This window comes from Haliotis cracherodii, unplaced genomic scaffold, assembly GCF_022045235.1.
Source record: "Haliotis cracherodii isolate W230 unplaced genomic scaffold, xgHalCrac1.p SCAF_14, whole genome shotgun sequence".
Lineage (NCBI taxonomy): Eukaryota > Metazoa > Mollusca > Gastropoda > Lepetellida > Haliotidae > Haliotis > Haliotis cracherodii.
Window position 1 is genome coordinate 13667091 of NW_027266269.1, and position 24699 is coordinate 13691789.

Consider the following 24699-nt stretch of genomic DNA (forward strand, 5'->3'; position numbering starts at 1 on the left):
CGTAAGTCATGAACAAATCAACATTGTGAGCTTTACACGATTTCATACACATGCTATTTGAAAAAAAACCCATTACCCCTTCGTGTTTTCGAGATATTTATTCTATAATTGTTCTTGGAGACACAAATGGTCTAGTCGTTAAATGTTTCAATGTGAGCCCCTCGGTCTTGCCACAAACCTGTGGTCGTAGATTCGTCCTAAATGTGTTCATATGTTTAATGACATGATATCTGTGCTTGTGTTCATGGGTAAACGTCTAGGAACTGTGTCATTTCAATTTTTCTCTCAAATCAATCTTACACGCCGTGATGTCACTGAAGTACTGTTAAACCGACCCGTGAAGATCCAGATTAGAATAGATCATCAGCAACCATTTGTTTGCCGTAAACGGCGACTATGTTGCGACTAACGGGATTGGGTGGTCAGGTTGGCTTAGTTGATGCACGTCATCGTATCCCAATTGGGTAGATCGATGTTCATGATGTCAATCACCGGATGTTTCTGGTCCAGACTCGATTATTTACAGACCGCCGTCATATAGCTGGAATATTGTTGTGTGCGCCGTTATACAAACAAACAACAGACTGCAAAATATTTGTGATCAGTGGCATTAAAGAAAGTGTTCCCATTATTCACTCGGGGATGGGCAGAAATAGTGTCTAAACAACGTATCTTGTCCTTGGAATATATACTGAACAACAAAAGTTCCTGTGACATTGAATAAGATTTAATGCAAAGTTATGTTTTTTACCAAATCTGAAACAACTTCGGTTTGCAACAGATAAAAGACTCCTGCAAGTGTTCAAATGGTTTAATTTGCCATGCTGACTTCAGTAAATGCTTGATTTTATAAAGAGACATGAACAAGCCAAAATGTCAATTTACAAATCAATAGCGTGTGTGTCCACCTCTGATTGCGATGCAAGCAACACATCTTCGTCTCATGGAATGGACCAGGCGTCGCACCAAGTCCAGTGGGATATCTGTCCATATCTACTGGAGCATGTTTCGAAGTTCCTTGGGTGTCTGTGGAACACGTGGTTGACGTCGAAGGCGCCGATCCATCTCATTCCATATGTGCTCGATTGGTGAGAGATAAGGGGAGCGAGCCGGCCAGGGGATGACGTTCACGTTGTTTTGTTGAAGACAATTTTGAACAAGTGGAGCAATATGAGGCCGGCCTTGTTATGTTGAAAGGTAATGCCTTGGTCATGACGACGCAAAAACGGTAGAACAACAGGGCCGATGAAATTTCCCTCTACCACTATCAAACGGGTCCTCTGACTTGCTGTAACCCCACCCCATACCTTAACGCTGCCGTCCCCGAACCGATCTTCTTCCATGACACAATGATTGACGTAACGTTCACTTCGACGTCGGTACACTCGAATCCGTCCATCGCTGTGGCTGAGGTGAAAACGAGACTGGTCAGTGAATAGAACTTGTCCCAACTGCATGGCCGTCCAGCGTAGACGCTATCTGCAACCACTGTATACGTGCTTGACGATGGTTTTCTATCAAAATAGGACGTCTGGCGGGTCTTACGGCGACCTTCCCTGCACATCTGAGGCGACGACGTATTTTTTTGTGAAGATATTCGTCGAAGGCCAGGGATGCTTCTTGCAGTCACTGTTGCTGGCTGGAATCGATTTCGTAGGTGTATTGTTCGAATCCAGTTGTCTTGTCGATTATTGGTTACGCGTGGCCTGCCACTCCGAGGATGGTCTCTGACTGCATTCGTCTGTTGCCAACGTGGTGTTTCTGTGGACGTTAAATTGTTTGCAACATCACATTGACTCGATCCTGCTTCAAGGTACCAATGGCTCGCAGACGCTCATTTTCGGACAGGCATGGCATTTCGTAATGTTGAATAATTGCGTAGATTTTGTTGTTTTTCTGAGTGGCTGTTGTCAGCATGATGTTAAACAATGCATATGGAATCCGGATAACGCACATGTTTTTATACCCATTCTTTGGAAGTGAAATCCATGGGTCTTACATCAAAGTCAACTTTTGCATGGAATGCATGCTTTTCTGTAACAGTTGCCTTTTTTGTGACTTGATTCCAAACATGTACTACAATATTGAAAACCAAACTTTACTTCTTTGAAAAATATACTAAAATATTGGTGTCATAGGAACTTTTGGTGTTGAGTATATGTAGTGAAACGAAACAAATATCAACAAACTAAAGTGACATAAGAACAGGTAAGCTTGCAAGTGTTAAAACTACATCCGTCATGCCACGCTTTATAGTTCATGATACAACAGATGTAGAAGGCTACCGGCGTGCGTGCATTGGGCGTGACCTACTTATAGGCTATAAACATATCACCATACCATCGTTCGACACTCTTGTCATATAGTAATCGTGATCATAATAGAAATTTGGGTATTCAGATAGTTTGTAAATGTGAATTAAAGTACCATAGTAATTGTTGTTTGTAACTGTTGTTTTAAACAAAAATAAAACTTTGGTAAATGATTTAGTGTTCTTTGCCTGCCTATTGCACTGATACTGTTTCTGCTGACCAGGAGATCAGCTCAATCACTCAACTGAATGAACATAGTTACTCCATAACTGCAACTCTTTTATGATTCTATCTTCAATTGAACTATTTGCCCTCACCATTCAGCCCGCATTCCCCATAATATCGAAAACCTGTGTGCAACCTAACACTTCAGAGTTAAATAAAAGCATAAACCGTCTATAATTGTTTTGTTGCTCACAATAATTCATATATACGTATGTCAATATGCTTTATTCACATGTGTCAGCGAAGTATCAAATCTGTGGCCTACTTGGAGCAAACAGCGCATGTCAACTCCCAGTTGTTCCTGTATGGTGGACAAGGCAGGGAACCACAGATGCCTTGAACAAGATACAAGAGTTGCCCGTGCTTGTTTTCATGGCCACCACGAACCTTCTCTGCATCTCCATCAATACACAGATACTCACTAGCAGCATGATTGTAATGGCCACCCATCAGGTACCCCGTGTACTCAACTCGCCATCCAGGGAAGCAGGACATCTTGGCAGGCACCATGATGACGCTTGTCTTGGTTCTGCTTCTACACACGGCACAGGGAACGTCATGGTCATGGAGGTTTTTGAAACTGAAGGATTGTTTATTGGTTTCATATTCTGTACCATAGATGGAACCATCAGCCTGAAATCCAGGGGTGTAGTTTCCATATTCAGGATTCTCAGGCAGACACAGTGTATTAGCTGGTCCAGCCTTATAACTGTAGTAGGTTCCTCCAGCTATTCCTGTGATAATGATACAGTTAGCTTAGTCAAAACAATCATCACTTACATGTTCTGGTTACTTAGATACAGAATCTGGCTTAAACCCATGGGTGCTCAAAGGACAAATGTCAATCCTCTTGACCCCTTGAACTTTTCACCATTTTGGATACTGTTTACAGAATGACGTTTCGCGTGGTCATGAGACGCCTATTACGTCACATATATTTCACGCACACCTGCAACAGATGCATCCCTGAATTACGCATACATTTTACCGTAACGAGGAAGGAATTGTAGTCAGTTTTAGAAGTAAAGCTGCACAACACAGTTTTAGTTTATTTTTTCAAATACAATGTTTATCTCATCCCGGGACGAGGTGAGAATTGTTATTTTAACTATGATAAAATTATCCATTTCCAATAATGACTCTCGACGATATAGACAGACCTTTGACAGCATTCGTATTTACCTGAGAGAATAATATGTGATAACTAGATGTATTTTAGTTTTTCGAAATATTGATGAGAACTTGTAAATCTGGTATGTGTGCATAACCTGAACTTGAAGATGATGGTTCCTACCATATTAATTTTCTTTTAAAAAAACCCGGAATTCAGAGCTGCGTCCCGTACGCCTGGCATACACCTCCGGTGCGAATAACGGTTCGCGCTGATAATATTTCTGTATCTTAGCGATTTTGTATTAGTCCTAGAATAAGAAAATGATCCAAGATTGCAAGGGGAAAATTTGAAGTGCATAACTATATTTTCGTTTGCCCATGTACAGTTTTAGTTTTATAGTGTGATACATGTATCGGATGTTTGTTATTTTGATTCTAGAATGTGGTTCCGCACATGTGCGTTCCACAATATAAGTAATTGCAACGATTGGACAAGCAAAGCTTCCTTGCATACATAGTACTGATCTGTACTGATTGAGTCTGTTCATTCTTTATTTTAATACATTACCCACCACTGGAACTTTGTGTACATGCGGAACTCGTTCTAAACGAGCAGATGAATGAGCCCGAGTCTAAGATTTGCAATGTTGTAGATTTGACGTATGTGGTTTCTATATTTTTATACAACCAAGTCAGGACGTACCTTTATGTTGACAAAGTACCGCATCATTTGTGGAGTAGTTACTGGAGGGAGGGGGGCGGGGGGGGGGATTGGGGGGGGGGGGGGCATAGTAGACATATCGTATTTAGCAAGGACCTTGTCAAAAGGTAATCAATGTAATTACATGTACATTGTACATTACAAACACGGTTAATTATGGTTAGGCACTTGTGGTTAGGCAGATAGTCCATCCATCTGTCCATCTTTTCGTTTGTTCGTACATCCATCTATCGATCCATCCATAAGACAAACTATGTGTGCATAGCTCAATATAAAGTGTGATTAGACAATCTTTGTACGCACTGGTTACTACACAATGCGATGAGAAATTGTGTATCTGCATATGTATACACTAAATAACATGACTAGACAAGTAGCATGTGTGTTATATGTGGATGCATAGCAAGGGTGAGGAAATATCAAATTTGTGAACTTGTCCCAGGACAACTAGACAGTAAGAAACATTTTTCCGGAGATAAAGTTTACTTGTCCTGCTTATTTATGATAATGGTGTTTTAGCACAAAATACAAGATGTTAAATGTATGTCAATGGCAAAGGCAAAATCAAATGAAAACAATAAGTTTTGATAAGCAAGTACGAACTGCCATGACTTCTCACAACAGGTTGTGCAATGTGGCAACATGGTTGTCTGATCAACCAGTCAGAGAGTGGAGGTAAACATTACACTGACATAATTTGGATTGGTAAATACTTTCTGCTGAATCTGAAGGGTGACGTTATGCGTGGTTCACTTCACAGTGTGACTAGATAATATATGCATGTATAGCTCACTTCACAGTGTGACTAGATAATATATGCATGCATAGCTTACTTCAAAATGTGATTAGATAATATCTGCATGCATAGCTCACTTCACAATGTGACTAGACAATATCTGCATGCATAGCTCACTTCACAATGTGACTAGACAATATCTGCATGCATAGCTCACTTCACAATGTGACTCGATAATATCTGCATGCATAGCTCACTTCCCATTGTGACTAGACAATATCTGCATACATAACTCTCTTCACAATGTGACTAGATAAGATCTGCATGCATAGCTCACTTCACAATGTGACTTGATAATATATGCATGCATAGCTCACTTCACAATGTGACTAGATAAGATCTGCATGCATAGCTCACTTCACAATGTGACTAGATAATATCTGCATGCAAAGCTCACTTCACAATGTGACGAGATGATATCTGCGTGCATAGATCATTTCACAATGTGACTAGATACTATCTGCATGCATAGATCATTTCACAATGTGACTAGATAATATCTGCATGCATAGATCATTTCACAATGTGACTAGATAATATCTGCATGCGTAGTTCACTCCGTAATCTCACTGGGCACTATATGTATTAATTAGATACAACTAAACATCTAGCTCCGTTCACAGTTTGACTGTACATCAAAGAAAGAAATGATTTGAATAGAGGATATCAGGTTTATCTCACCTTTATACACAAGTTCCGTTTTAGACGGACATCCTGTTTTTCCCCATCGCGTGTAGATAGCACCACCAGTACCCTTACCTGTAACACAAAAATATTGGTATTTCAATATATATGCATACATGTCTGTATAATTGGTGTGTGAATTGTGGATAATTGTTGTGGACATTTACTTGGTTTGGGAAACATCTACAAATGTACTGACAAACTATGTCATAAACCTTGATTCACTCCACGTGGGCGGACCCTGCTACATGGGACACAATTTCAATATTATATTTACAAAAGTAATACTAACGAGACACTCATATTCTGTGATATACCCTAATGTACTGTTTTAACGGATATTGATAGGAAATACATGAGTATTTCGTTGATTAGATGACATGATTACTTATACAAAGAACATTATTTTCATAAACACTGATGCACTTTCACATTTCCTCTTTCATTGTTAGCACTTGCAAACACAACCCAGAGATAAAACATTCCTCCATAGTAGCCTTTCCCCTGGTTTTCATGATAAAGTAATGAACCCCTTTGCCTTTGACAGAATAACGATGTGAACAAACTCATAGTAAAAGTCGGGCTGAGGGCGTCACCTGCCCGGTAGACTGTACAAGAGTGTGTCATCAGCTTGAATGTTTTCAACTTACACGTTTCCGTCATTTGGCAGTTATCATCCCTTTATGTGCAGCCTCAGCCTTTTAAGTTGATGAAACAATGGACATTCATCAGCAAATAGAATTTAGTTTAATCCAAAGATATAGAAACGGAGGTCAACGGAGGAAAAAATCTGTCTTACCAGAATTCGACGTATTCTGTTCCGTCTTAAGCATCTGCCGCAATTCATCGAGAAACGTCTGAGTGGCAATGCATGGTGTTGAGGTTGGCAGAACCCGCGGAGTGGTCTTCTGAATCGTCACGCCTACACAGAGCAATATGAACATCAATTCTTTCGCCATCATCTTGACTGTAGGCAATCTATAGAGTCATGATAAGTCAGTATTTATATGTATATAAATATGTCCAGTTCACGCTAGCTCATAGGAATAAACAGTGTCACCTGCAATAAGGTAAATACAGCTTAACTGATACGGACAACTAGTCCGGAGTTTCAGAGATCAGTACAAATACAAATAATGATAACTTTAGTTTCCAGCTGCACAGTTGTTGCCAGTGCGTGTCTAGCACTAAACATCCTGTAGTAGATGTTGGATTCCGAATGAGATGCAACATATATAGAATTCTAAACGAGCTCCCATGTACACGTACATGTTATGAAACGAGTGAGATACCACAACTATTCACGAGTTTCATAAAATTAGTTTTGCATGGGAGCGAGTTGAGTATTTTATTTATTACTTGCCATTCATATCATTTTCAGAATTATACTGTTGAGTGTGAATAGGCTGACACCCTGACGATCCATGGCATAATCTAATTGAGTTTGACTGAATAATACTTCAAACACGTCAAAAGTTGAAACGTATGAATTTAATACCATGCAACGGTCCACCTTTGGAATTCAGGCGTCCGTTCCACAAAATTATCGTAGCGCTAAGGTTATCGGAACTCACATACTTTAAAATAGATTAACGACTGTCGCTACAGTACGATCGCCTTGTGGAACGGGGCCTTGCACCTCAAAGTTTACAATCACGTCACAATACCCGATGACGTAATTTGTGGAATTTTGTTGCAAGTTCCATCGGCGAAACAATGCCATGTGACGTCAGCCTAGCAACAAGGTTGCTGAGGTCATCGAGTGTGCATAAGCTCCTCTCAGTGATCTATCATATCCACACGCAATGTCGTTGAATAAGCAAAGGGATGTTGAGAGCTTTCAATATTTGTTCGTGAAACTTGTTCCGAGAGTATATGAGCACGCGTTTTAGAATTACACAATGCGTAATACAGCTGCATGTTTATTAAACGGGTGATCTCTTCACGGGTAGGTAATAGGGTCTGTTATCACACCTGCAGTGTACATACTGGTGGTGAGAAACTAAAATGTGTGCCTCTCACATGTGTCTACATGCATGTATGGTTATTAACTGACATGTTGTAATGTTTCCGGCTGTGCCCCGAGTGTTGAAGTATTTACACCTCTAGGATGTGTCACATCCAATGTTTTTCAGCAGGTTGTGTTTCTATGTAACTGCCCTGTGTTTCTTTCTAACGGCCCTGTATGTCAATGAAGTGAGTGAGTGAGTTGGGTTTAACGCCACTTTTAACAGTATTCCAGTCATATCACGGCGTGTCAACTTTATGTGGGAGGAAAGCCCGAAGTGATGAAGGTCTCAGACGTTTAACACTACGGTGAAACCCACGAGCACGGGTATGGTGCTGACAAACATAAAAACATAATCGGGGCGAACCGGGATTCGAACCAACAATCATAGGTTTCTGGACTCAACTCTGCACATCGAATCGCGGCGCCTCAGACGACTGGGCCACCCGTGCCCCCTAAATGAAGTGTGTGTGTTTGTGTGTGTGTGTGTGTATGTGTGTGTGTGTGTGTGTGCGTGCGTGCGTGCGTGCGTGCGTGCGTGTGTGCGTGTGTGTGTGTGTGTGTGTGTGTGTGTCTGTGTCTGCTTGTACTTGTCCGGACTGATGCCTATTATATAATGTTAACCCACTGAGATGCCATGCCGCAGTTTAACAGAATACACCTCTCAGAAACAGTATATTGACTTCGAGCCGACCAGCCCTTGTTTTAGCGCTTTATTGCCGAGCGCCAGGCAGGGTAACACCAAGTACCATCTTCTAACGTCGTTGTTCTTGCTCAGTGAAACTCGTTCTGGTCAGATGAAACTAAATCTGCTTTGGCTCATTCTGGATTGGCGCTAATTTTTTCGTTTTTATCAGCCGAATATTTTGTATTCCTCCTCACGCAAATAAAAGTCCCGCTGGAAATCCGCATGTTGGTAGAGACGTGTCCTGTGCTTCATTTGGCTTTATTTCCATTCACGTTGATCATGTGCTTCCCACAGCACGAACACATCACAAAAATTGTCAGGACCATATCAATCCATTGGTCTTGTTTTACAAATGGATGAGTCTCATTTACATGCTGTTTTCCCATGTTTGAATATGTTTTGGTAATCCGTTGGGAATGCACATGTGACGAATTCTGTTCTGTTGTTGCATGTGAATATATGTTAATATTGTGATATGTGATATGAAATGTTTTTAATTTTAATGGTCAATGAATAGTGATGCAAATCTTTACTGTTATGTTTACAGGGACAAACATGTAATATACGTCTGGTAAATATAAAAAATGATTAAAACAATTATCGACGAGGAAACCAAGGAAAGATAAATAGATTAAACACACAAGCTATATATATTGGGTTCTGACCATTTGATTCTGAAGTTTAATATTAACGAATTTCTATTTCTGGAAACATGCAAATCTACACCAGCAAATCTATTCTTAATCAAGTTTCAGATAACAGAGAAATTGTCACAAATTGAAAACAGTCAAAGTCAAATTCTATGAAACCTGTAAAAGTGAAATTGATGAAGAAACTCTCTCTATATATATAAAGAAATGGAAACGCCAACACTGACAATTTCTGAGTAAAATTCGGAAAAAATGCAGTTGAATTGGAGTGAGTGAGTGAGTATGGTTTTACGACGCTTTTAGCAATATTCCAGCAATATCACGGCGGGGGACACCAGAAATGGGCTTTACACAATGTACCAATGTCGGGAATCGAACCCGGGTTTTCTGCGTGACGAGCGAACGCTTGAACCACTAGGCTACCCGACCGCCCCTAGTTGAAATGGAATAAATATCCAGAGCCATAAGGTCAGTGAAACATAATCAAACTCTGGGGTTAGGCGGATATTCAATAGAGTTCCTTGTGGCGTTTGTAAGGTAATTGGATTTTTTGATATATTAAAGAATCATTTAACAACAATCAACTGACCCTGACTATGAAAATGGGTATTATTACCTGTATACCTACATCGGGAAAGGACACAAGACTACAAAAACACTGGCGCCCCATCACGTTAGGAAATAGAAACTGAACATGTATATCAATAGGCATATGCTCTTGATACGGTTATTCATGAGAACCAAACTGGACTCATTCCATGTAGATTTATTTGTGAAAACATGAAGCACGAAAATAAGACACAATATACGAAAGGGTTGTTAATGTTGATTGATTCTGTGAAAGCTTCCGATGCTATATCTGAACAAAATACATAAACTGAGTTGTTAGAGAAAATGGATATAAATTCTTTGTTTCCCGTCAGCACATGGAGAAGTTTTGGCTTGATCTGAGCTTGTTTATTGAACGACAATTTGATATCAATGTTATTTCCACTGACTTTGCTAACTTACTGGGAACTACAGTGACTATAATTTCTTGAATAATATTATCTTATCAGCAGAAAGAGATATCTGTCTCTTGTGTGAACGACAATACACGTGTCTTCTAAGTAATGCCTATTAGACAAGACAATCTAATGTATCCGTTGATACATTTTACAGAAGAATTTAAGGTGGGACTGCACGCAAAGAAATAGGTGTGGTAAATGACGAAAGTGTCAGCACATTCCTGTTGTGATAAAGATGACACAAATTCAATGTGCCAGGTCCTATTTACCAAAGAAATGAGTGAGTGGGTATGATTTTACGCCGATTTTAGCTATATTCTACCAATAACACGACATGGGGACACAGGAAATGGGTTTCACACATTGTAACCATGTGGAGAATCGATGAGAACACTTTAACTATCAGGCTACCCTCCCGGATCGTTCCCATAATGAAAATGGGACATGTTAACATTATGTTTGGAAATAAGAAATACGCCTGATTCTGTTGTTCATTTTGAATTTCAATATTTGTATATCTTTAACCACTAGGCTACCCCATCGCACCTCAACAAATGAATAGTCACTATATTACCAAGGTCTTTGAGTCAGTGTGTACTCATATTTCCCTCTAAACCCCATGGGAAGTACACAGACCAGGCTGTCGCATGATCAGCAGCTAGAACGTGTACCATCACATTACCCTCTTATCCAACAGAGTATCCATTCCCTGTTTGGTGACCAAGGGCATAGTTCGGACATGGTCTCTTGCCTTAGAAGACGCCCCATGTTATCTGTTTTTAAGTGTAAGACAGGACCGGAGCCCTATTTACAGTTGCACATATATGAGTTAAGTGCAGCACTACGACTTCACCTGTGACAGACAATAGAGTTGCACAAAGATAATAGAATTACAATACGATCTCTCCTTGGAGACAGTAGTTATTACATTTAGTACTAACTACTAAATGACTGTATCGCGCGTATCCAAACCATGGGCTTATTACGTCTGTAACCCAATCACCCCTCGTAACTCAATCACCCCGGGCCACCACTCGGCACCGTGCCCGGGGAATAATCCCGCGCAAGCATCACCCCGCCCTTTGTTAGTCCGTCATTCGCGAGCAGCCCTTCCCCAAGTACACACGTGTGTCACTGTATCTAATCGCTTTCCCATTTTACGTTTCCTTTGTACCCAGTCGCGAACGTTTCGCCGATTACGCTTTGAATACCATCTATTCCAACACTCGCCGTATCGCATTTACACAATCGCGACCGTTTCGCCGATTACGCTTTGAATACCATCTATTTCAGCACTCGCCGTATCGCATTTATTCCGCTCTACTCCCGAACTTCACCCTCGGGACAATTTACGCTTGTGGAATACCAACTCACCACCCCGACTTTTCGTGATGCCTCCCAAGAGAAGAGCAACCGTCAACCACAAGCTTGTGAGGGGAGCCAAGCAGGCCAGGACAACCAGAAGACAAACCCCGGGAGTACACATTGTACAGAGACAACAGCTGATGGTGAGTCTGCCAATTACGGAAATATCGAAGGTGGCAACAGAATTAACGTACAATCGGCGCAGCTTGTAAATGCCGCGCAGGTTGCCAACTCGGCTACCCAGGTAAACGAGCAACTGGGAAAAATACTCCAGTTGCTGGAACATTCAGCGCCCGGCCCGGTTAGCGCAAACCAACAGGTAAGGCTTGGTTTTAGTTCTCCCGCCATTTCGCCCAACATAGGGAGAATCCCCGATGCGCACAACGAGGCCGACGGTGACGCGGCCCCAGCCAATCACATCGCCGGATACGGGGATTCCCTTTCCTTCCGTGCGGACGGAATAGACGCGCACGTCAAACAACAGGTGAGGGGAAACATCTGGCGTGGCGAGTATGTCGACCTCGGCACAATACTACCAAACACCGAGGGAAGTCACAAGGACGGTACAATTACCATGGCGTATGACTCCTCAGGTAAGGTAATTTTTAAACCAATAAAACAGCAACCAAAGCGCCTGTCCCTGGCAAGCTGGACTTCAGCTTTCCACATTTTCATGTGTACTTACGTTAGTAGGCACTCCGAGGTCCGCACAACCCAGGGGTTGCTGTCCTACATGGAAACCATAAGAACGGCGGCACTTCGAATCGGGGGGGATGCCTGGTCAACCTACGACCAACAATTCCGACACAGAATGTCAAGGGACCCCTCACGACGCTGGGACAACATCGACGGGGAGTTGTGGCTGAAGTACATGGTAACACAGCCGGTACTACAACCAGAATCAGGCGGACGGGGCGCAATGACACGCGTACAGGGGGACATCGCCAGTCAGGTATGCTGGGATTTCAATAAATTTGGCTGTAGCAGGGTCAACTGTAATAGGCCTGGTGCCCAAGAAGCAGCCAGGATATGGTCAGCACCTGGGTAAGCATGCGGAGGAATTCCGTCTAATTCACCATCTATCCTATCCCAGGGGTAAATCTATAAATGACTTCATAGACACAGAGGCCTGCTCCGTTGTGTACGCCAGATTTGATGAAGCTACCCAGATGGTGCAACAACTGGGAAAGGGAGCATTACTAGCAAAATTCGACATTCAGTCGGCCTTTAGAATTATACCAGTCCACCCATCCGATTTCGAGCTGCTAGGCATCAGATTCGAAGGTGAGTTCTATTTCGATAAATGCTTACCATTTGGCTGCTCCATATCTTGCGCCATATTTGAAACGTTTAGTACCTTCTTGCAATGGTGCATGCAATCGCATCTTCCAACGTGTCCGGTCATGCATTACCTGGATGACTTCCTAACGGGGGGCACAGCAGGCACCAGCCACTGCTCAGACAACCTCAACGGATGCGTGAATACACTTGAACAGCTTGGGGTTCCTATTGCGTACGACAAGACGGTGGGCCCCACAACCAAACTGACATTCCTAGGGCTGGAAATCGACACCATTGCAATGCAGATCAGAATCCCAGAGCCAAAGATCAAGGAGGCAACAAGGGAAATCCAAGACATCCTGTCAACAGGTAACATCAAGGTCACAAAAAGGGCCCTTCAGTCCCTCATAGGCAAGCTTAACTTTATGTGCAGGGCTATACCAATGGCAAGGGCATTCAGCCGCAGTCTAATCGATCTGCTTAGCAAAGGTAAGCAACCATTTCACCACATTAGGATTACCAGCTGGGTCAAGGAAGACCTACAAATGTGGTTAACATTTCTTACGAGTTATAACGGCATTTCAGTGTTTCAGGACCAACTATGGGTGGACAGCGATTTCCTCCAGCTGTTTTCAGACGCAGCGGGTGGCGCCGGCTTTGGGGCCTACATGCAGGGCAAATGGTTTAACGGCGCATGGCCACCCCAGTGGGTTACGGATGGAACTACACGGGACTTGACGCTCCTGGAGCTGTTCCCCATCACACTGGCCATCCAAATCTGGGGCAAGCAACTCGCAAACAAAAAGGTCCTCTTTTACTGCGACAACCAAGCTGTCGTAACAATAATCAACAAGCAGTCAACCAAGGCCCCCAGAGTGATGAGCCTACTCCGTCGCCTAATCCTGCAGTGTCTCCGATATAATATTATGTTTAAGGCAAAGTATGTATGTTCCACTGCTAACACTATTGCCGATGCTCTCTCGAGGTTTCAGCTCAAACGCTTCCGAGAGGCAGCACCAGCCGCGGACCAGAACTCCACACCTATCCCGTGCAACATATGGCTGAGGCAGGAAGCCGGCAGACTCCTACAACAATCTCTGTCTACTAATACATGGGCCACTTACCAAACAGGCATCAATGCCTCGCACCAGTTCCGGTCCGCACACCAGCTACAAGAGGTGTGGCCAGTCCCGCTGAATCAGGTCGTAAACTTTATTGCTTATCTGTCAGTCACTCACCACTCCCCTAACACAGTCAAGACTTACATTGCAGCGCTGTCTTCACACCACAAATTCCACGGGCTCACCGACTGTACAAACCATTTCCTGGTAGGCAAGATTGTAACCGGCTTACACAAATCAGCGGGCCGACCAGACACCAGAAAACCGATCACTGCAGATCTGCTGCAGGTAGTAACCAACAATCTGCCTCACGTATGCTCATCAGCATATGAAGCCAGGCTGTTCAAGGCAGTCTACTGCACAGCCTTCTTCGGTTTCTTTAGGGTTAGCGAACTCGTCCAAACTGGACCCTCAAAAACAGGTTGCGCCATCCAGAATTTAAGCTTCTCGGGCAACCCCCAGGAGCTTTCAATCCATTTACCACACTCAAAGTCTGATCAGTACAGGATGGGGACAACAGTTACAATGTCACCTATACCAGGTAATCCGCTATGTCCGGTAGTCGCCATCAAGCACTACCTGGAGGCGCGCCCCTCCGGCCCACAACATGCATTCGTCCACTTTGACCATTCCCCCGTTACAAGGTACCAATTCCAGGCACTCCTAAAAAAGGCCTTAGCACACAGCAACATAAACACGGCCTGCTATTCTTCGCACTCCTTCCGCATTGGGGCAGCCACATCAGCAGCCATGAACGGGGTGCCTGAACACCTCATACAACAATACGGCAGGTGGAAATCAGATTGCTACAATGCTTACATACGCTTACCAACAAATTCAATGTTGCACAATTAAATCAAATAGTCTTTCATGGTACTTACTACACTTCTTATTGTTTACAGTTTGGATGGTGGGATCCAGCTACATGGCCAGGGCACGGCAGTACTTGCTCCTGAAGGGCACCAGCCCGAACCAACCGAGGATGCTATGGCTGGCACGAGGGGGGATGAGGTGGAAGGAGCTGGACACCATTCTGGATGCACAGGTCAAGGCGACACGGCGCAGCCCCAGAGCCCTCATCATTCACCTGGGCTCCAACGACCTGTGCTCGGTCAAAGGCAGCCAACTCTACCTTGACATGGTGGCATCAATCCTTCGGATACAACTCCAGCTTCCTGACACCAAGATCATCGTATCCCCAATGCTGCCCAGGCGCTACTGGCACGATGCCAGGGATCCACGAAAGATCGAGGGGATGCGGAAGAATATCAACCGCCAACTGACCAACCGAGTCAAAGAGCTCGGCGGTACAACAGTGCCACATCCCCAGATCCTGGCATCTGACAAGACATGGTACGCCTGGGAGGGCGTCCACCTCAGTGACAAAGGACTGTGTGTGTTTACGGACAATTTATTGCATGCCCTGGCGCTCGTTTTGCGCCAGTAAGGATATTATCTCCACAGGTTAGTGTTTCCTTTCAGTACATAAGCAAGCCGGGCAACAATGCTATCTCCGCGTATCGCGTGGCCGTGAGTGTGGGGTAGCACTCTGGTGCTTTGTGGCGGGGTTCTTGTGGGCTACACTGCTAGTAACAAATTAACTTGCTTCCAAATTAATACTCGTGCTTAAGGCTACCTGCTTTTCAGCGGGAACCTTTCCGGGGTTAACTGCTTCTCAGTGGGAACCTTGTCTTTCCCGACTTTTCAGCCGGGGAATCGTAGAATACCATGCGTTGGGGCAAACAGTTGCCACGTATATGGGCCCGGCGGCGGAAGTCGTCTTGTCAAGCGGTAGCTGACAGTTGGGTCCGCGGCGGGAGCCGCACAATGGTTTTGCTAATGGGGCCGGGCAGTGGGATCTGCTTTGGCCGGCTACCTGGGGCCGGGCAGCGGCAGTCTGACTTAGGCCAGCAGCGTGGAGCTGCTTTTGGCAACGTGGGAGTTGCCAAGCAATGGTAGCGTTTAAATATGCTACCGTGGGGGCCGGACAGCGGTAGCAGTCTCAGGCCAGCAGCGCTAGCTGCAATCGCCGTCGGCCACGCGCGTGGCCATGGCAACGGTAGCATTTTTGGTATATACAATTAGCAGCTAAGTAGCCCACTAGTACCTGCACACCCTCGGCCATTTAACCCAATCTCATCTTCTGTTTTATTACAGGCATGGGCACCAACGGCTCGGTGGCCCGTGCCTCTCCTTGGCATATCGCGGGATAACTGTTATATATCTGGTAAACAAACGCAGCAAATGGCACAAAAGGCAAGTTTACGTTTACACCGCAACATACTATATATCTATTGTATACATTACTTGTATTTATGTTCAATGACCTGCACATAAACTGGCAGCATGGACACGTGTACGGATGCAGGTCTAAACAGATATTAAAAGAGAAGGAAAGGTTTAGATTATAATGTTGAAATCGGCTATACTTGTAAGATGAGCCACATAGTTCTAGCATAGTCTCTCGCTCTACAGCACAGCCAGGACAGCTGTTGTCGGATACCCCTAAATGGGTTCCTGGTATGCCCCAGTTATTTGTCAACGGTTCTATGGCTACATAAGCGAAAGATACGCAGTGTGAATCACATTATAGAATTCATTGGTTAAATCTGTGATAATGATTTGTTATCATTTTTTGGTAGACATGCATTAATATCTCCTCGAGAGCTGCTAAACATATCTCGTTTGAATGGTCTAAATAATTTCCATCGTTCAAGTTAACAATTCAACAATGTGAGTGAGTGAATTGGGTTTAACGCCGCTTTTAACATTATTCCAGTTATATCACGACGTGTCAGCTTAATGTGGGAGGAAAGCGCGAAGTGATGCAGGTCTCAGACGTTTACCACTTCGGTGAAACCCACGAGCACGGGTATGGTGCTGACAAACCTAGAAACATAATCGGGGTGAACCGGGATTCGAACCCACACTCATAGGTTTCTGGCGTGTCCAGGGGACGCAACTCTGCACAGCGAATCGCGGCGCTTTAGGCGACTGGGCCACCCGTGCCCCAATTCAACAAAGACACCTGTGTAACCCAACTGATTCCTAGTGCCATACAGATAAGTCGATTTAATGCAACGGCCATTATTGACGTACTGAAGGCAACATTCTGGACGGTGCTAAAAGGCTTTCCCATATTAATGACGTCACACGTGTCAGGGTTATGTATGTTTTACATGTTTTCTGAAATATTTTATATAATGGCTTCAAATGACTTAGTTCTTCAAAATAACATTTAGAAAACAATCATGTTTTATGTGAACTGTCAGTTTTAGTACATAAGACAATCTAATTATAAATATCTGAGTCATATTTCCTTGGTTATAGTTTGTTTGGTTTTTAATATCGATTAGCAGTCCAAATAACCACTGGAGAATTATGCAGGAACCAAAAGCACTGAAAGTCTGCATAATTCCCAGTAACGTGGTCTAGCTTCAGTTGCTTGTTTTAATTTTAATTAACTAATCTATTGAAAATACATTTGTTTTAATTTTGATCTGGTTTGTTTTAAACCCCAATACTGTGATATATACCTTGCTGTTTTACTGTCCATTGTCGACAGGTGTTATATCATAACTAACTTGTTCTCATCGCGTTATTGCTGCAATATTGCCAATGCGATATACAATTGTGATCACTTACTCTTAGTAATCTTATAAAATTAGTCTAACATTTGAAATGATCAGATGGTAGGGTGCCCTCATTAAGACAGGTGGTTAAGGCCTATCGCTGATGACTGATACGTGGCAATAGATATCTTCGGCATATATTGATATATTTGCGATCTCGAATGCACACAGGGGCCACACAGCATCCATCAGGGGACCCTCTTGGAATTGAGTTACACATGACATATTGTGTGAATTGCGTCTAGAGTTCCCACACAGTATTTCAGTGATATTGTGCCGTGCCAGCTGTACAATGTATATGAGGGGTGCCCTGAGTGATGGGGGACACATCTGGCACCCGATCCATGAGCGACCAAGGGGTCACTCGACCATACATATACCCTCTATGTTGCTAAGCAAGACAAAAAATAGGAACTAACGTATGACAGATCAGTGTCAAGGAACTCACCTTTGGACTGAGCCTCAGATGGCATGGAAGAACATGTTGTTGATCAATACTGCTACACACATTTGAGGAATACAAAGCATATGCACGTAGTAATGCCAGTATGTATAAATATATATATGATTTCCAAACAATTTCAGCTTACCTGAAGACTGAGAAGCAAGCAGGATGGCGGCTGCCAACGTTGAAATTCCTATCCCCACCATTGTTGGTAATGACAACTCAACTAAGTCTCATGTCATATTTATTTGTTTTCCTCCAGGATCTAACACTTTCTTCCTGGTGCTGACCGCCGCCATAGAGCTGGAATATTGCTGAATGCAGCGTTAAACAACAAACCAACCAACCAATCATGGTGCTGCCATCATGATTCACACACACACAAAATCATCAGTTGTAATCATATCCTTCAACATACATGCAACAGTACGTCCGGCTATCTGGCATACAAGTTGCTGTGAAGTATCCCAACCGTGCTCTCGTGTGGCGTCGTGGTAATCTGTGTCGTGTTTCATCGATCAATGCCGCCTGTTGCAGAATTTAAGGTAGATAAGATACTCGTCATGCTCGTTTCAAATTTACACATGACTTCTTGATTTCTCTGGTTCATGATGCAGATGTTGACTATCGCCATACCCGATGTACGTATCACACTCCATGTTGATGATTCAAACTGATAAGTAGAGGAGTTTGCTGCACGTGTGATATCTGCTGAAACGAAACACGGGGACTATTATAGGAGTTGTGTGTCACCTGGTACTGCGTTGTAGGGTTGCAGCTGAATGATGTACACTTTTCGCAGAGAGAAATTCAGCATTGTTTATACTGAGTAAACTGTAAACGATTACCTTCACTTTGTCCATTTGATTTGGCTTTGTTCCATTTCGTGTAGCAGCGATAAGGAATGATTACCATTCTGGCAGTGATATTTTAAATCAACAGTGTAAATATTCCTTGTACGAACGTGTTGAACGTGTTATAACTAACCACATGAATGTGTACATTAAGAACATTGTCAGCGGATTGGGCAGAATCCATCAACATGAATCACACATTGCATGTTAGTAAAGAAAGGAAAACGTAGTGTTCATGATGTTTTCATTATAATTACAAAGTATGTTTGTTTGTTTGTTGTTTATCGCCGCACTCATCAATGATTACCTTGCCTACATGTGTGACAACCAGATGTGGAAATAACAAGTTGATTGGGTCTACACGGTACTTAAAGTACGTTTTGTCAACGGAGTAAACATTAGATGTAAGAAGAAAAAACACATAAGGAGAGTAAATAAACTCCAGTTGTTAAAATATATGCTTACTGATAGTAATTGTTTGGGGTGCAAGCATGTTGTGATCCTTTTTACCCCGCTTAGTTCATTTGATGACGTCACCTCCGGAACGAAGCTAGAATGGAGATGTGATACTCTGGATAACCGAGGATAATCAGATGCAGACTTATTCTTATAGACTGGATGGATCCATCTCCCTGACACATGGGTCTGGTCAGAAGTGACACCGAACTAGTTTACAATCTTCTTTCTTTGTAGAATAGTTTCCTTACAGGCCCATTGTGTCCAGACCTAGAAATACCCGAAATGGTGGTATCCACTGATTGGTCTTGAATTCACAGTTCTCATCCCCATATGTTGCATGTTGTTAGACGTCGTGGAGTTCAACTTGTACATTTAAAAAAATTGTAAGTTAGTGACAGTTGCCGTAACTGGCACTATTCCATCTATGGAGGACCGCCTCCGAGGTCTAGTGGTAGAGCGTCCGCCCGGAGAGCGGAAGGTCCAGGGTTCGATCCCCGGCCGCGTCATACCAAAAGACGTTAAGATATGGTACTTGTTGTTACCCTGTCTTGCGCTCGGCATTAATGGGCTAAAACAAGGACAGCTCGGAGTAAGTATACTGTGGGGTATTTGCTGAGTGGGGTATTCATGCTAAACTGCAGCGCGGTATCACAGTGAGCTAGCACTATGAATCAGTCCGGACTAGAACAAGCAGCCACACAAACACACACACGTACATACACTTCGCTATATAAGTGCAATAATCTTGGACGCGACGTTTAACCCCATTCCACCTCACCATCTATAGAGCCGTGTTGACAATAACCCATCGGTTCACATGTGTGAATGTAGCATAGATGCTCGTTTGGTATGGGACTGGTAGAGAAACTTGTATACAATTCAATTATTTCAACCTAGTTGCATTGGGGGAGAAATCAGAATAAGAAAACGTTCAAAGAACATGTGCTTGATACATACATTTGAAATCTACACATGATACCTATAATGTTTTATTCCATGTTTATACTAGGGCGGGCTGATCAGATTACGAATGGATTTTTCAATGGGTGCGTGTCTTTATTTGTCAACTTATAAGCGAATTTCATGTTTTGCTATCAAGTGAAATTAATATAAATATACTAACATACTGATGTCAACCTAACATATATATGAACACCTAAATATATCTGCCCTTACTGCCACATGCCTAGACACGCTTACTCTTTTCCAGGGACGTCATCGAACACAGTGGTTAGGTTTGTTTCTTAACCAACAGAAACTAAAGTACCTATTTACATTCAAATTAAAATAAAACGCTTCCGTTGCAATTTAAGGAAAACAGATACCCAATTCCTTACATGCACAATGACCACGACACCACGTGGCTCTTAATGTGGCTGTACTGAAAGCTGAGTATGTTCTGACCAATACACGCATGTGCACGACGTGTTGCGGAAGACCCATCATGCATATTTCCATATGTTGGTATGTTAACACAACATCAAAAGAGGAAATAGTGTCATGTTACTAATCTGCTTGCTGACTCATCTTTCAACAACCATAGTCACCTTTTATGGCAAGCATGGGTTGCTGAAGGCATGTTCTACCCCGGATCTTCACGAGTCACATAGTATGTATTATTATAACAATGGTCATCATTACTTCGATGGCTAGTTAACGTGCATACAGTTAATGGACTAAAACAAGGACTGGTCGACTCGGAGTAAGTATACTGTGTCTGAGTTGGGTATTCATGTTAAACTGCAGCACGGTATCACAGTGAGCTAGCACTATGAATCGGCATCAGTTCGGACTAGAACAAGCAGCCACACAAACACACACACGTACATACACTTCGCAATATAAGTGCAATAATCTTGGACGCGACGTTTAACCCCATTCCACCTCACCATCTATAGAGCCGTGTTGACAATAACCCATCGGTTCACATGTGTGAATGTAGCATAGATGCTCGTCTGGTATGGGACTGAAAGAGAAACTTGTATACAAATTCAATTATTTCAACCTAGTTACATTGGGGGAGAAATCAGAATAAGAAAACGTTCACAGAACATGTGCTTGATAAATATATTTGAAATCTACACATGATACCTATAATGCTTTATTCCATGTTTATACTAGGGCGGGCTGATCAGATTACGAATGGATTTTCAATGGGTGCGTGTCTTTATTTGTCAACCTATGAGCGAATTTCATGTTTTGCTATCAAGTGAAATTAATATAAATATACTAACATACTGATGTCAACCTAACTTATATATGAACACCTAAATATATCTGCCCTTACTGCCACATACCTAGACACGCTTACTCTTTTCCAGGGACGTCATCGAACACAGTGGTTAGGTTTGTTTCTTAACAAATAGAAACTAAAGTACTGATTTACGTTCAAATTAAAATAAAACGCTTCCGTTGCAATTTTACAGAAAACAGATACCCAATTCCTTACATGCACAATGACCACCACACCACGTGGCTCTTAATGTGGCTGTACTGAAAGCTGAGTATGTTCTGACCAATACACGCATGTGCGCGCACGACGTGTTGCGGAAGACCCATCATGCATATTTCCATATGTTGGTATGTTAACACAACATCAAAAGAGGAAATAGTGTCATGTTACTAATATGTTTGCTGACTCATCAAGCCAAACCTGGCAGCCAAAAATGTACATGACGACAAAACATACACGACTTGTCTCGTCTTCCAATAGTGTTAATTTCATTGCATAGAAGTGAAGGACTGCACATTGCACCTTTGAGTTTTTTTTACAATGTGTGTACGTTGTTGGCGTAGGTGTCGAGGAATTAACAGTGTCTGAAAGAGTACTGTTTAGGCATGAACAAAAATGTTATTTCATAATTGCAGCTGATCGAATATAGAGGACGGTTAGAAGATTCGAGGTCGTGAACCATACTCCGACAACAAAGAGTTGTTTTTGAGCGTGACGAATTGCCTCCCCACGAGTTCTCCATGTTACTAAGAGCACCTCCAAATGTCTCGTTGTGCATGAAGTGGGCTTTGCTGCACGCAGATATATGAACTAATAATTAGACGGGGATATTAATGTACTCCATGGGAGTAAATGACACTGTTTCATTGGAAAAATAGCCTTTTATGATCCATCATTAATGAAATTGGTGAGTGAGTGAGTTGGGTTTAACGCCACTTTTACAATTATTCCAGTTATATCATGGCGTTTCAACTTAATGTGGTAGGAAAGCCCGAAGTGATGCAGGTCTCGGACGTTAACCACTTCGATTAAACCCACGAGCACAGGTATGGTGCTGACAAACCTAGAAACATAATCGGGGCGAATCCGGATTCGAACCCACAATCAAAGGTTTCCGGCGTGCCCAAGGGACGCAATTCTGCACAGCGAATAGCGGTGCCTTAGACGACTGGGCCGCTAATGTTCCACATGTCTTACATGTATAGTAAATGACGGGCTATAAAACTAATATAACCTGCAAGTTTTGTTATATATTATGATCGTTAGTATTTGCTGACATACATTATGTAACATCACTTGTGTTTATCTTGTCTATGTTTATTAGATCCGCTTGGTGAAGACATCTATTCTCCTCTTTGTATCTCTCAAAATGTAAAGATGTGTAATTTAGTGATTGAATGATCTGTGTTTAGCGCCGCTTTGAACAGTATTCAAGTAAAATCAATCTGTGTAATCTTGGAATGTCCAAAGTAATGCAGGTCTCAGATGTTTACCACAAATGTGAAACAGAGCACCGGTATGGTTCTGAGAAACGTGGAAAGGTGGAGAACCTGGATTCGAACCTACGATCATATATGTCTGGCATACCCAAGGCGGCGCTTTAAATGACTTCCCGTCCACCGTTGGCCAAGCTTGAATTGACATCTTTAACAGCACAAGGGAGGCAACACTGGTCAAATCTTTTCACGTGAATGGGCGCAAATGGAACATTTAGGTCCTGAATTCTAATTAATTATATGTACTTCTATGTATGTAATATGCAATGACAAGCATTTGTGATGCAGTGTGTTATTTCTGGACAATCCGGATGATATCGGAAAAAGCGTGATAGTGATGACGTATGCTGTGGGATGACCTTTGTGGTTACGTTCTTAAGTGTGTTGGTGATAAAGCTTTAATCAAAATAACTGGGTGGGTGGGGAGGTGGCACAAGGATGGTCTATTAGTGACTTAACATGAAATAACAAGCACTCATTCAGTAAATGACCTTATCGGCACCATTAACTGTAAATGTATAACATGTGTATATTGACACCCTGTAGCTATAGGTGCTGGCTTGTCGTAACACCTCCAACGATCAAGCCTAACATGATATTGGCGAGGGGCGCATTTGTTTGTGGTCTGATCAAAGCATGTGTGGAATACCTCGGTACTTCATTGAGACGATGGAACTTTGAAACGCCAGTAAAATACACAACGCAAATGCATGTTTGACATTGATTCACTTGTGTAGACGTTGGACCTGTTTATACAACTGAAAATGTTACTTAATTTCAACTGTATATTGATTAAAAAAAACACAATGATAATTATATTGATATTATTTGCAATTAGTTTGTGACATGTGATGTGTCACAAGTGATAGTTGTCCATTGTTAACGTGCTGCTTCTTCTACTAAGTGACGTAGCTGTGTGAATCTATCCTGTGCGCTAGATGTTTTACGTAATCCACCGGATCTGGGAATGCCACGTGTTGCCCCGTGTGTGGATAACGGTTCCACAGTTTTGTAATGATGCTTGGTGCTGCGTGGAAAAACCTGGCTACAGCTGACGATGATTTCCCCTATTTGCAGTCAGCCCATGGCGTTGTTGCTTTCGGTTGAACACCATTTGGCTTTGGATTGGCCTCCCTACATTTGTACAACGAAAATGCACCATTTCCGTCGTCTCGAAGTTTGCAACTGAAGCAACAAAATATTGAATAAAGCGGCGTAAAATCTACTCACTTGTTCCTTGATAAAATGCGACTGACATCTGAACAACGCAAGAGAGCAATGGGTATGATTCAAATAGGAGCCACCCATGCCCACATTGCTGGAACTTTTGGTTGCTCCTGTGTTGTGGTAAATAACTTGATGCAACGTCACATACAGACCGTTACAGACAGGTCAAGAACATACCTATACTAGCGTTCTTTGCATCTCCGGAATCGATTCCTGACAGTGATGTCATCAGCGACAAATGTCTTAGGGCATACGATTAGTCGACAGACAATGGGCAGGTTACTCGGGGCTCAGAGAATTAGGGCTTACAGGACTTATAGATGATACATTAGGGTCATCACAACATCGTCGCTAGATTTGATATGGGCCCGGACTGTACGTC

The 24699-nt window shown here is 42.7% G+C and overlaps 2 protein-coding genes across 3 annotated transcripts; one reads left to right on the forward strand and one right to left on the reverse strand.

Moving 5' to 3' along the window:
• Nucleotides 1–2798: 2798 nt before the first annotated feature.
• LOC139460575 (uncharacterized) lies at nucleotides 2799–18254 on the reverse strand. The gene is made up of 4 exons (XM_071242043.1): nucleotides 18194–18254; nucleotides 6651–6773; nucleotides 5849–5926; nucleotides 2799–3271 (listed from the first exon to the last, which is right to left on the reverse strand). The coding sequence occupies exons 1-4, from the start codon at nucleotides 18252–18254 to the stop codon at nucleotides 2799–2801; spliced, it is 735 nt and encodes a 244-aa protein (XP_071098144.1).
• LOC139460572 (uncharacterized) lies at nucleotides 13962–15463 on the forward strand. 2 transcript variants are annotated; one of them, XM_071242041.1, is made up of 2 exons: nucleotides 13962–14028; nucleotides 14874–15463. In XM_071242041.1, exons 1-2 carry the CDS (start codon nucleotides 13962–13964, stop codon nucleotides 15416–15418), a joined length of 612 nt encoding a protein of 203 aa, XP_071098142.1. In that variant the 3' UTR covers nucleotides 15419–15463. The 2 variants fall into 2 exon arrangements, 1 of the variants encoding a protein (XP_071098142.1); XR_011652809.1 differs by lacking the exon at nucleotides 13962–14028 and adding an exon at nucleotides 14059–14512 and having other exon boundaries at nucleotides 14874–14942.
• Nucleotides 18255–24699: the final 6445 nt, after the last annotated feature.